General features: G+C 38.0%; 1 protein-coding gene across 4 annotated transcripts; it reads right to left on the bottom strand.

Moving 5' to 3' along the window:
- Positions 1-302: 302 nt before the first annotated feature.
- ASB15 (ankyrin repeat and SOCS box containing 15) lies at positions 303-14152 on the bottom strand. Of its 4 annotated transcripts, none has more exons than XM_057415771.1 (10): positions 13764-14152; positions 9819-9960; positions 8697-8749; positions 8469-8600; positions 7893-8051; positions 4828-5073; positions 4022-4193; positions 3070-3640; positions 2343-2496; positions 303-988 (listed from the first exon to the last, which is right to left on the bottom strand). In XM_057415771.1, exons 2-10 carry the CDS (start codon positions 9932-9934, stop codon positions 816-818), a joined length of 1776 nt encoding a protein of 591 aa, XP_057271754.1. In that variant the 5' UTR covers positions 9935-9960; positions 13764-14152; the 3' UTR covers positions 303-815. The 4 variants fall into 4 exon arrangements, with proteins under 4 accessions (XP_057271754.1, XP_057271756.1, XP_057271755.1 ...); XM_057415773.1 differs by lacking the exon at positions 13764-14152 and adding an exon at positions 12688-12891; XM_057415772.1 differs by lacking the exon at positions 13764-14152 and having other exon boundaries at positions 9819-10866.
- Between the last annotated feature and the right edge of the window lie 485 nt (positions 14153-14637).

Consider the following 14637-nt stretch of genomic DNA (forward strand, 5'->3'; position numbering starts at 1 on the left):
TGCAGAAGCATACTGCCAAGTGAATCACAGCATGACTGAGAGGTGTTGTTTAGTCTGGTGGAGAACTGATCTATCAAAACTGGTGAGAACCATTATTAAAGTTATGACATTGCAACATTTCTCAATTGAGGGAATATGCTGCCCAATTTCCTGGTTTCTCTGTCAGAATCTACTCTTTCTTTAAAACAGCCTACTTAAAGTCCCTCAAATTTTGCCAGGCCTTGAACATGCAGTACTGGCACACACAGCAGTCATACCTGGGAAGAAATACTTTGCAAAAACAGCTAAAGAGAATCTTGTAAGTGTTTGGAGAATTTTATAATAGGACCATGATCTTCAAAGTACAAAACGTGCTACATTTTGGGCCAACTACATGGCAAAGACCTGCATTCAGTGGTTTAATTTTCTTTGCCAAGCTAAATTAGACCTTTATTTTCTTTTATAAATAAACTAGTGCCACAAGGTGAGAGCATCAGTTGTATTTATCATCTTCATTGGGAAGTCCATCATGAAAATTCTTCTTTTATCCTTTCATCCTTTATTCCTCTGAATTCCCATTTAGAGGGTACTGTTCTACATAATTATTAGAGCATCCTTATTCTGATTTTAGTTTATATTTGGGTAGCACAATGTTGTGCTAAAACATGACCTTTAATATACTAGTTCTGAAGAAAAATTTGTTCCCATGAAAGAACTATTCACAACAAGTATAAGAATGTTGTAAATGAATATGAAACACAAACAGCTCTTTAGCCAGTAAAAAAAAAGTGAGGAAATGAGTCAAATTACAGACTGTGTGCAGTTATTTTTACAAACTATTCTAAATATATCCCTTTTCCATACAGATCATATTCTTTATATAGGATATAGTTCTTGAGAATTGGTGGAAGTGGAAACTTCTTCATGGATGACAGTTGCTGCAGTCTCTTTAACCCCAAGAGCTTACGTATTTTCAGGCGACAGAGATGTTTCAGTGGGCGAGGATTGTCTAAAAAAGTGATAAAGAAATGGTGGGAATATCAATGCCATTAACAGGGATTTTAAGCCAGTTAGCAATCTCAAAACATGCTCTAGTAAAATCAGTAGCACAACCTAGTATCTTGGGGCATTACGATTTTACCACTACCAAATACAATTCTTGTCACTTCAGAATTGTGATGATACACGAAGCTGAGATCAACCAAACTTCCTCTGTCAGCTAACTGCTTAGCATTATTGTCTCACTTTGGGAAATGTCTCACTTTTGGAAATATGTACACTGCACTGTCTCTGGTGCACTCATGGCACCATCCATTTCATCATTAAAGCAGCAGGGCCAGACCTTCTCATGCTCAGGCCTGCTGAGTCTTCTAAACAAATACTTCTTACCAGAATTTACCTCAGTCAGAGCACTCAGTCTAATTTAGCCTTCCTAAGCATAACAAAAACTTTCACCATACTTGGAATATCAGTAGTTAAGACTACCAAAGTATCTGGATGTTCCTGTGACACTAACAAAAAGGAGTTCCTCTGCATGCCAATGTAAAATACTGAAGCAAAATTAAATACAGGGTACCAGTCTTAAACCTAAATATTTTTTACAATCTTAAGTTAAATAAAATTCTATTTAAAATTAAAAAGAAAAAGAGGTCAAAATTAATGCAAACAGAAAGAACATTTAATACATTCTTCAAAAGATTTCTTTAAGTTAAAGTGGGTATAACTTATCTCTGGTGCCACCAATAGTGGAAGGTGCAGGCTAACATGTAGAAATCCAAAATTAAAGCATACATAAGAAATATTATTCAATCATGTTATTAGCAATGACAACTCTAGATGTCTATCATGTAAATCAGAATTAGGAAATGATGGTACAGAGGCTGTAATGGAATACTCATTAACATCACCTATCACCTTGAACATAGCCTAAACCATGCTCTTACAATAATTCTTCAATGATTAATGGACTTGAGAGACCGAGGGAGCACAGAGGATGGAAGTGCAAGCAATAATCCTCAATAAAAAGAGTTGTGCCCCATAGCTGTGCAATGACTAGTGTCACATGGGTTAATAAGGTGTTTGAGAAGTACCTCAGTAATCCGGTTTAACTAAAAAGGCTTCCCACACAACTGTGACATTCCTTGTGAGATTAATTCCTGCAGATGCATGTTTGCCATATTCCAGACTGAATAGCTAATTTATGAGCAGTGGCAATCTGTCTCAAGAACTGGATGACAGGCACAACCTAGTTCTTGGCTAGTACATATTTGGACTGCTAAAACACTTTGGATGAATGTGACCCTACTTCAGCAATTAAAATTCTCCCATAATAGAACATTATTAACTGGAAGTTATATATTTACCCAATATTTGACGTATCTCTGTCCACTCTTTCTGTGTTTCCAAGACAAACTTAATTTTTGTGCATAGAGGAACATAATCCATGTAGTCTATGAAAACACGAACCACTTTTCCTGCTAGATGTTTCAACCAAGGAACAGCAATAAAGTCACAGAACTGAAAGGAAGAACATAAGTCGTAAGTTAAAAATCTGTGCAGAATGCCAAAATTACACATTTTCAAGCAATTACACAAGCTAATTTAAACAAAGTATTAGCAATGGCATTTAACAGTCATAAACCGATGTCTCGGTACATTACTTCAAAAGTAATTTTCTTCCATCCTTAACCTTTGTGATGCCTTAATTCATCTGGACAGTCCTGAAGGCCAATAATTACTATAACATTGCTATAATTTGCAGCCTTGTTTTGTTCAACAGCAATACCTCTTTGGAAATACATCCACACCACTGGTTTAGGATAGGAACAGAAATTCCAGAACCCTGCCTCAAAATTTCTTAAAACATCCTTCCTAAAGCTCTAATATAAGAACCCCAATCTAAAACCAACCTATGAACATAATTTTCTCTATCTCAGAGTAGGAAATGTAAATGGTTCTTTTATTTTAAGGGTGTTTTAAAAAAGGATTTTGCCAGTATGTTAATCTTAATTCTGCACAGTAATCTGGAATATTTAAAGATGGCTTATGGAAAGAGCAAAGTGAAGAGAAGGAAGAAAGTTATGTATTTACTGGATTATCCTTTATTACAGAAGAAGTCCACCCAGGGAGAATCTCTTCCTCTGGAGTTGACCACACAAAAGAATTTCCAAAGATATCTTGATGCATACAGTCAAAACACATCTCCACATTATATCCATGATTGAGCAACAGCCTCAGCATCACCTCATCATTCAAAGCATACTGAATGGCACTGGGGAAATGTGTATCATTAACCAACATAAAGTAGCAGTTGACATTTGCTCCATAAGATAGAAGCAGCCTTACAGTTTCATGGTTGCCAGCTCTCACTGCCACAAGAAGACAGTTTAAAGGATCCTTGTTTGGATTTGCCCCCGCTTTGAGCAGTATTTCAGTGCAAAGAATGTCATTGTTAGAAACAGCAAAATAAAGTGCAGTTTTCCTTTTGTCATCGTAACTATCTGAAATGTGTTCAGCCAAGAGAGTATTGACATCAAAACCATGTTCAATGAGGAGCTCTAAACACTGTGAGTTCTGGCCATCTGCTGCTGAGTGAACAGGGCTTATTCCACTTTTTTGGATTGCAGTTTGGGATGTGACCGGAATGAGATACTTCAGGGCCCTAAAAAACAGCGAGAAGAACTAGTTAGGCATCGGTTTCCTGAATAACAAGAATGACCCTGATTCAGCTATATGCTAAATTACCAGCTAGACACTTTAAGCAGGAATATGCAAACACAGAAACACCAGTTTTGAACACTATCAAACAGGACCTTGGGTTTAAGTTGTTTTAGTGGTTTTCACTCAGATCTAAGGAGTATGTTTTGCATTTTGCTTTGTTTATGTTAAAAAATGGCTTGAAAGTTATTTCAAACTAATGCTACCGTAGGCGTTTCTGAAATATAAATGCAAGTTTATAACATTTGCAAGTTTACCATTCTTCAATGTGACCTTCTGCCACATTGAATCTTAAAGAAAATGTGAAGGTCAAGCTCATACTCACAGGTAATGCCCCTCATAAGCTGCTTTGTGTATGGGAAGCAGTCCTGCCTTAGTAGGCACATTGCCACTTCCTCCATATTCCAAAAGAAGGGCTATGCAGTCTGGATTACCTCCTCCGGCTGCTTCAAAAAGTATCGACGCACCATCATCTGCTAAGGCCTGAACATCTCCACCTTGAGAGGATATAATTATGTTCAAAATGATTTGCAGATCATCATATGAATAATCCCAGAGTACTTTCCTCTTCATTTTCAGATGTATTTAAATTAAAATGCTACCAAAACAAGAAATATTTCTTGTGGCAAATTTAAAACTCAAAAGGCTAAAACAAGGGATGTACACAGACAAGTTCAAATGCTCACCTGAGAGAGGTCTGCTTTGAACATGTGTTACAACTGAGGATTTCCAAAATTCTGGCATATTTCAAAAATACTTAATTTCATTAATTAATACTAATATAATTCTGCACAGGGGAGGGAGGAAGCGAGAGGGAGAGAGGGAAGGAAGGGAATGACAAGAGTAAAGAGAAAGAAAGAATGGCAAGAGGGGCATGTATAGCAGCAGTAAGGTCCTCCTTGACTGAAACGGATTGGTATCAACTCTGCCACTCCTCTCGTATGTGTTATGGAAACATGCAAACATCACTCCAGGCTAGCAGGAACTCTCACATATGCTTCATTTCCTTCCAAGAAACCAATCTTCTCATTCATCACTACTCTCTCCTTCCTTTTCCATGATCATGCTAAAACACCCCAGCAACCAGGTAAGACATATGCCCGTGCATATCTTTACGAATAAAATACATACCTTTATGAATAAGATGCTCCAGCACATCACAGTGACCGCATTCAGCAGCTACGCCTAATGGTGTTACTCCATATCCATCCTTAAGGTTCACATTTCCGCCATTCTTCAGAAGAAGAGCAACAATGTCTTTGCGTCCCTGTTTTGCAGCTTCATGCATTGCTGACCAACGTTTCACACATGGCTGGTGGATACTACAGTTGTGCTTAATCAGAGTGGACACCATTTCAAAAGAGCCCCCTCTTACAGCTTGAAGATATTTTTAAAAGGAAGAAAATAATACATTTTCAGGTATTTTACCTTAAAAGTGAAAGACATCTATTAAGTTCAGAAAGGCTTTTCCTTTTGTACTGATATGAGGAAATTAAAAAGATTCCCAGTCCTAGAAATCTAGGAATCCAATTTACCGGTAAGTTAGTGGTAATGTCAGCTGCCCAGGAAATCAAGGTAAACCAACAGAAGCTGGAAAATATGTCAGTTGGGAGCACGGAGGGCAAAAGCAGCGCCACTTTGATTCTGAGAAAGCAGAAGCAGGTGTATCAAAGGAAAGCAACAATGAAAATAACATATTTGAATACTGTTCTTACTTCTAACATTGGTGTAAACATTACAGTGTCCCCAAAAAAATCTGCTTGCGGCTTTGTCATCTAGTAACTCTAATTCTAATGTACTCAGTGGGTGTTGTCAGTCAAAGTACAGTTGATATCTGTCATACTTAGAGGCCATGTTCTGTCCTTTTAGGTTCCATGGTTTTCAAGGGTAACTACACCTGCAAAATTATTTACATATAAAATAGTGATCCTGAGTGAGACTCTAATTTTACTTCTGAATAAGAGATCTCTCCACTGACTGGTGGGCAGCCAAGAGAGGTAAGCATCATAGGCTTAACAAGTTTAACTCTTGTGAATGTGCCATTATATAGTTAAGAAGGTTTCAAAGAGGCAACACTCTTTGTAGTTATCCACAATTGCTTTGAAGTAGAGTATTACCAAATGTACCTGGAAGTAGAAATCATCCCAGTAGACAGAAACTTCTTCTGCAGTTACCTTTTTACTAAAGAGCCCTTTGGTCCAGTGATTTAAAATTAAAAGGAGTAACTAAAAAATGAGCATCCCCTATTAAAAGTCAAGTACCTGGTCCACTAGACAAGTTTGAAATGTATGATGCACAGCAATATCTACATCCACATTTTCAGTGCTAAGTGACACAAAACCATAAGAAGCATCACATAAGCAACACCTAACTGACAAACCTCACTTTCATAAGTTTGTATAGAGAAATATCTAGGAAAATAAACTGTCATTACAGGGGGCAAAGACCCTTTTCATTAGTTCTAGGTAACTCCTTGCAGCATTCATTAAAAACAAAGGCTACAAATAGCTTTGAAGTTTCATAGTTTAACAGTTCCTAAAAATAACACAAAGTTAAGTGCCAAGTGCAAGGTCCTACACCTGGGTCGGAGCAATCCCAGGCACAGCTACAGGTTGGGCAGAGAAGAGATTCAGAACATCCCTGCAGAGAAAGACTTGAGGGTGCTGGTCGATGGGAAAATGAACATGAGCCGGCTTCAGTGTGCGCTCACAGCCCAGAAAGCCAACCACATCCTGGGCTGCATCAAAAGGAGCGTGACCAGCAGGTCGAAGGAGGTGATCCTGCCCCTCTACTCTGCTCTTGTGAGACCTCACCTGGAGTATTGTGTGCAGTTCTGGTGTCCTCAACATAAAAAGGACATGGAACTGTTTGAACAAGTCCAGAGGAGGGCCACGAGGATGAGCAGGGGACTGGAGCACCTCCTGTATGAAGATAGGCTGAGAAAGTTGGGGCTGTTCAGCCTGGAGAAGAGAAGGCTGCGTGGAGACCTCATAGCAGCCTTCCAGTATCTGAAGGGGGCCTATAAGGATGCTGGGGAGGGACTCTTCATTAGGGACTGTAGTGACAGGACAAGGGGTAACGGGTTAAAACTTAAACAGGGGAAGTTTAGATTGGATATAATGAGGAAATTCTTTCCTGTTAGGGTGGTGAGGCACTGGAACAGGTTGCCCAGGGAAGTTGAGAATGCTCCATCCCTGGCGGTGTTCAAGGCCAGGTTGGAGAGAGCCTTGGGTGAGATGGTTTAGTGTGAGGTGTCCCTGCCCATAGCAGGGGGGTTGGAACTAGATGATCTTAAGGTCCTTTCCAACCCTAATTCTATGGTTCTATGATTCTAAAGCAAGACATTGCAGAGGAACCTTCTAGAAATGCCTCTGGGCCTTAAAATGTTAATACAGTAATTGCATCTGACAAGTCAACAAAAATTTGGAGAATGAGTTTACTGGTAATTGTATTATAGATTGTATTTTCTAATATTGTATTAATTTTGTAGATTGATTCTCTTCAGGAGAAATTAGAAGCTAATATAGCTAAATTACTCTTGTATAGTAAAGCTCATTTAAGTCTACCAATAGTATAAAAACTTCCAAAGGAATTCTCTTTCTTTGAATTGAGGTATTATTTAGAAATGCAGCTGAAACTTATTTTCAGTGAAAGAGGGGAGGGAAGTGACGTGGAAGATTCTGAAATTGAAAACACTTGCCTACTCTGGAAGAAATCACCTGATAAAACAAAAATCTCCAATAACCTCCAGATCTCCACAAAAATACATTTAGGCTAATGCATCTGCTTATTCTTACACTGTACTTGTACCTTAGGAAGGTCAAACAGGACCAAAGGTTGGTAAAGGTTTTATAGCACCTGAAGGTAGAGATAAGGTTCCTTTACAAAAAAAATAGGTCCTGTTTTCTTAGGAGCAGCTCAGAAATCACTTAAAGCGTAAAGGGCATCTAAGGTGAGCTCAATGATCACATAAAGCACAAAGGGCATCTAAGGTGAGCTCAGTCATCACATAAAGCACAATGAGTGCTGAATGCTGGGTACATTTCACCAAGTGCTGGTTGTTAGTGCTTAGTTTCATGTAAAATGATGACCAGCATCTAAACCACACAATCCCACAGGAGTTCTAGGGTGAGTACTTGGCAGATGGGAAGTGCTGCCATTCGCTCTGATTAAACCCAGGGAGAAGAGACAATTACCAATAAGAAGTGGAGTTTCTCCTTTGTCATTTGTGGTATTGGGCCAAACACCCTTTTCCAACAACGTTCGGACATTCTCCACAAAGCCAGCTTTTGCTGCCAAAGTTAATGGTGTTTCTCCATCACATGTTTTGTATTCCCACATTGCTTTATAAGATGCTAGAGTAAGAAAGTGAGAAAAGGTAAGATAAAACTAAAGCACAAGGCTGTTAACACATACACATATACTAGAAATCCTTAAATGTTAAGTCTTTATGAAAATTACTTGTAATTATGTTTAACTTAACCTAACTAGTACTGACAAACATACTGAATACTGAACAGTAATTTTGTTCTGTAGGTTTCTGAACAAAACATTAAAAACAGTCCAAGTTCTCTGTTGATGCAAATTAATGCAACTTTCCCCAAAAGAAAATTTGCCCAAGTACTTAAACAATATAAGCAAGATGCTCCATGGAGGATTTGATCATACTTTGTTTATTGAGAAGTTCTAACCTGTTGTCATGCATGGCTATTTATTGCTCTATGATTCTTTGGTGCTTCCCTTATATTGTGGGATATTTTCACTTTACTCACCATCTAGAATGGTTTCAAGTATTTGCTGAATAGGCTGAACTGCAGCCTCATGCAGTGGAAACCACCCTCTTTCATCAGCTTCATCCAAAGCATATTTCTGTTTCACTAGTTCTTGGAGCCCAAATACTTCACCTTAAAAAATCCAACAGATAAATGAGATGCAATTGGGAAAATAATATACAGAAAGCTTATTTTTGCAAAGGGACTATTTTGGTTTAGGGTTTTTACCTTGCTTTATGGATGTTACAATTTTCCTATTTTCCTCACTAGGTGGTACAAAACTATCCAAAAAAAAAGCAGAAAATAGAAAATATAAAGAAAAAGTAGATGCATTCTAATATTTGTTCAGTATTTCCCATTAGGTTCTCATCTCAGCCAACTTTCCTTTGAATATATCAACTACAAACTTGATTAGTCTTGTGGCCTCCCATGTTAAACTTGTTCTGTGGTCCTTCAGAGTACCTAAACTGCTCAAGTGCACAATTCCTGCGGAGGACTGACGTGATAAAATTCCTAATTTGGTGAAGAATTCTGACATGGACTAAAAGCTGTATTTGCCCCACACTACAAAAATGATCCCATCAGATTCAGAAACCTTAAGACAGCAAACAAGAAGGTGACAGTGTCAGAATGTTAATATTCACTAATGCAGGAGAGTTTGATGATCTCAGTGGAAAAATGGTACCATCTTCCCTGGAAAAGAGCTGTAAGAATTTTAACAATACCATTTAAACCTCCATGAGATGGGATTTAATTATTGGTGCCTGCTAGCTCTTTGAGCTATTCTGGTGGTAAGAGCATATTAAAAAAATAGATCAGATTTAATAAAAAAGCAGCCAAATAACCCAGTGGCTCCGTGGAGAGCTTTCAGTGAAAAGGGAGACTCCAGTCCTACAACAGCCCAATGAGGACCCAGACCTCCATGAGAGCCCACAGGAAATGGGGAAATGTTAACAGTCCCCCATGACTTACAGTTCTACATCCTTCCATTTTAGAAAGAACAATCTACAAAATGTATTTATGGAATTATTGCTGAAGAACTATTAAGACAAAGTTTAGCTTTATTTGATACACTTTTCATAAGAAGGTAAATGGCCTGAAAAGCAAAGTATTAGTTTAGCCAAGTAAGTATCACTTCCCAAAGCTCTCATCATGCCACGTAGCCCAGCTAAGCCCTACATTTCCTAATTACAGGAACCACTCTTAACCATAATACTGAAGTCATGTATGAACCCCCACTGGAACACCCCTGTGCTGTTTTCATTGGTGTTCTAGTTTGGACTAAATACTAATGTCTCAAAACGTTCTTTAAAATATGGCATAATCTCTAACATATTGAATGGACAGTACCTGTCATTACAGCTGGAAGACACTGGTGGTTTGGCCCCATTCGATTCTTGGATGCTAAGCTGTATGGCATACTCAGTGAGCAGATCTTCAACCAAATCTTCTCTTTCATCCATCATTTTCTATGGTGAGCTACAATGATGAGCTATTTTGAGATACACACAAAAATATACTGCTAAGGATCATATCTTGCTTAAGGTACTTTTTGTAATAAAATCAGGTGTTTCCATAAATGTCTTTTAATTTAATAATGTTTTTCTGAGTTTATTCCCCGGTCTAGTGGCAAGTGCCCCTGCCCATGGCAGCAGGGGGTAGAACCAGGTGATCTTTAAGGTTCCTTCCAATCCAAACCATTCTAGGATTCTATTTTAAAATGTTAAAATTCCCATCTAAAGATGCTGAACCCTGGAAACATGTAGCACTAGACATGCCATTTAGGAAAAGCTCTCTTTATTGTTCACACACTGCATTTATCATCTACAGACAAATACTGGAAAATTTGTGAACCATAAAAAGGAACTTTTCCTCTTTGAAACCTGTGGTCATCAAGCCAGTGAATATATGTTGTCTACAGGAGCATGAATAACGAATAGTAAACACAGTTATCACCTCAGAAATGATTCCTGTCAAACACAAGCATTCACAAATTCATGAACACAAACACAAACACATATACATTTAAAAATTATAGACAGAAAAAAGAAATGCACTCAAATTGTTTGAGAATTATTGACTTCAAACATGCCTGGCTGCAGCTACCTAGGTTTTTACTACTGGGTTTAAGGTTTTGCCAATTTTTCTGTTTTATTCAATCTTAGTGGATTCAATCTTAGTTTGTCCTTTAATCAGGCAGAGAACACCAGATGTTGAATTATTTTTAAGTTTTAAACTACTACTCCCACAGTTTACATGCACTGTGCCTATCCCACAGAACACTTATCATTGCCAAATTGTTGCACACATACTAAACAATTATATTAAGCATCTGTTGTATGTTTCTGACAGAATAAGGGTAATTTTGCAATTAGAGAAGGAACATTGCAATTAGAGAAGGCCATTTTCTGAAAATTATCTTCAAGGTAAAGTGCTAACCAGTTTCCTTTTTAGACTAATTACTGCATTGTTCCTGCAAATAGTAAGCCAATCAAAGTACTACAGCAAATATAATCCCACCCACAAATACTTTACTACTTAGAGTATTACAGTAAAGCTTGCAAACCAAAATTAAATTAGTAAGGGCTGAGCCAGAAGTTAAGGGGCTCCTGGATTCAGATTCCACGTAATGCAGCTTCCAACCCCTTGCATGGCCCAGGTTTTTAACTGCAAAGATGGACTATCTGAAGGAAAGTGGAAAAAATCTCGACTTCCATCCCACTTTCTTTGAAGGAAAAAATAATACAATTTTGGTCTTGACTGACACTTCTGTCTGCAAAAACCTTCCACAAGTAACAATAAATATTCATGGACACATTTTATTTTGGGGCTTAGAAGAATAGACCTTTATGTTGTTCAGAAAAGACAATGATTCTCTGAAGGGTTCTCTGCTCCCTCCTTTGGTGTCTCTAACCAAGGCTTCACCATAACAGTGCAAAAGAAGATTTCACACATCAGTTTGACTGGTGAACTTGTCAGCACAATGCAGGCACATGTATCAGAATGTTTCACATATTACCTAATGTTAAATCTACTTCACATCATACTAACTCTGAAAAGTTCTCAAAGTTATCTTCTGGCATACTGAAGTTTAGGCAGAACTTCTCATGCGAAAAAGGCTTCTGAAATTACTGAGACTACTGACTGACTGCCATCCTGTTGGGCAGGATGTTTGTTTAGTTTTAATGTAATTTGCTTTATTCAAAAGGAAGGTATCCCATGCCAAACTTCCAAGGTGTAATACAAACCATAGCAACTTTAACATGCTACACAAAACAACGCAGCTGAACATCGTTTTTTTTGGGGAATGCTATCACAAGTTTCTTACTAACCAGAATGTAAAATTCTCATAATCAGTAAGGCCATGAAACTGAGCCTCTCTTCCTCATCCCTTTTTGGCAATGAACTTCACCAACAGGCAGGAGAATTCTAAGTCAAGTTCTGTTGTGCATTTATTTTCACATTTTTATAAATATTTTTCTAATTCTTAAAGCTTCCATCATTCTGACAAACCTTTTAGATAGCAAAGATAAAATCCCTCTTTGCCTTGCAGATCAATAAACACATCTACAACCTCTTCTCGTCATCAGCTAAAAGGGAAGTACGTATCCATTAGGACAGTGCTCCTAATGAGACTAACCAGTTAATTTATGTAAGATAATTCCTTACGGAAAACCACATAACATTCATTATCTCTTGCTTCCTCCACAACAGCTTAAAGGCAAAGAGAAGCTACCTCCCCTTTCTTCACACCTTACATTTTGAAAACCCTCCGTTTGAAGACTTCATGACACTGCTGAAACTCTTGAAGCATACTTTTAATGAATCATGGTCACCCAGTAAGATCCACATGGATGGACACTTGTGCCCCACAATCCCTACTGAAGTTGCTGTCCTTAGGAGAATTGAGACTGAAAATTATGTTACAGCCCATTGTATTATATCTGCCCTAGAGCCTGAACCAAAAAGACTTAGACCCACACATGGAAAAGTGTCTGAAAAAGAGGCTGGTTTGGTATATTACAGTATCTATATGGTCTAGTCCTGTGAGGTGATCAATACCCTCCAATGTTACTGATTCCAAGGAGAGAGGCAAGTGTACAGAACACCTTGCAGTATAGCTGTTTTGTAAAAAAAATCCTTTTATTTCTGGAAAAACATGTATTGCCTTTCTACCTCCTCTTTCTCTCCAAAAGATTAGAGGAAGAAATCAGCTTACAGGTCATTATGGAAACGTTTTTTCCTCTCGTCATGTAACTTCCATACTTGTTTGGTCAGTCATCTCCTGCAGTGCTGTATTCCCCAGATGGATTATGCCACAGGCAACATTAAGCTCTGCTTGAACACAGGTTTAACCAGAAAGGTCTCAGATGAGCAGTGTTTCAGAATTGTTGTGTGCACTGCTTTCAAATTATCTTATCCCACAAAAAATATAAAACAAGAAAGTTAGTAAGGTACCAAGCGGCTGTGACAAGGTAGAGTAAGTATAAGGCAAAGAGCTCATCACAGCAGAAGTTCTGAACACACTGCTATGGGTCTATACACGCTGCGAGATCCTGACTTACGATATCATTGCTGGTAATATACTGTGTTGAGGTGACAAGTTCCGACTGAGGAGTGGATGTTCCACTAGGATCACAGTGGAATATAACAGTGTGGCTGGTACACTGAGCAGCAGCAGAGACATCCCCGCTGCACTACGTGATGTGGCAATGAAAAAGCTAAAAATCTCAGCAGCAAGATCTTCCATTCACGTATGGAAGCTTTGCAATTTCCAGAACCAGGCACTAGATCACAAAAAACAACTGCAAATGCTTACTCTAAACAACTTTTGCTTTTTGTATTACCAAAAATATTTTCCTTAAATAACACTGAGTAGTCTGATATTTTTTCCATTTATGCCTGAAAAACTAGATATACTTCTCGCTGGCTTCCTTAAAAAATAAAAGGGTTTGCTCTCTTAAGTTACTGTTTTTTCATAGAAATAAATCTGACCTACTTGCTAATCATGGAAGTTCCATTTTTCCTTGGAAAGCAGTCATCACTTCTAAACACATAGGTATAAAGTTAAAAGTTATGCGAGTGCTAATGTTATTCTAATTTCTTATCCTTAAAATAAACTAGACAATCCTAGCTTTGCTTTCTATAAATAGAGGGCCCTTAGGCATGCAAAGAGGTTATTCATCGCAGTAAAATAATTAATAGCAATCTAAATTTGGACTCAGTCTATTAAATACTACAGTTTTAAGCTCTTTCTCTGTTAGTCTAATTGGCGAGCATACCACATATTCTCACCTTTGCAACCCATTATCTTGCCACTGTTACTTTGGGGCCTGCTTTTTGAACAGCCAGGAATGGTGCCCTGCAAGCTGATGGGTCCTGTGATACTTCTAAAATTAAACACGCAGTTGCTAGATAAATTAAGGTCTGACCTTGTGCAACTGTAACATAAGCAGACTTGACCCACAGGAAAGTATTACACATGACTTCTCTAAAATCTCGACAAATGTAACACGAGGTCTGGATGGTATAATAAGATTATCTGTGCCCTCATTGGTTCAACAACTCTCATTAAGAAAATAAATTATTTGCCAACTTAGTCTCAAGGGCTACATTAAAAAAAAGCTGTAACGTATTTACATAAATTAAATCAAATCTCTGAAGACTGAGCCTTTCACTAGTTGTAGACCACCATATTACACCACAAAACACTGATATCTGAAGCTGAGAGGATGCAAAGATTCAGTGACAGACAATTACTGTGCTTCTTTCACTAGATTTAAGAACTTGAAATTGGGCAAAGAAGCAGGAGGCACAGCACCACAAACAGCAATGATGCAAAAGCAGAATAACCTCAAAGTAACATCAACAGCAGCAGTACCCAGCAAGTTCAGTCACATGCATGGGATGAGGAAGAGGATGGATATTTATCACTGATGCCACACCTCTGCCTTGTTTTGGTTTTAACCAATTATTTACTGTCTTTACCAAAATGAACAGACAAGAAGGAAATGTAACAAACTGAAACAACGAACTTATAACTTATCAATTGTTCTGATGAAATTAAATTGTTATGCTGTGAACCCTTCTGTGCCCCATGATTCACCTGCATTTACAGACCCATAAAACTGTAAGCTTAACTAAGGCATTACATGTATCTCATCTTTGG

Source organism: Pezoporus wallicus, unplaced genomic scaffold (assembly GCF_028554395.1).
Source record: "Pezoporus wallicus isolate ANWC-B61680 ecotype Strahan unplaced genomic scaffold, APGP_CSIRO_Pwel_v1 contig_6966, whole genome shotgun sequence".
Classification (NCBI taxonomy): domain Eukaryota; kingdom Metazoa; phylum Chordata; class Aves; order Psittaciformes; family Psittacidae; genus Pezoporus; species Pezoporus wallicus.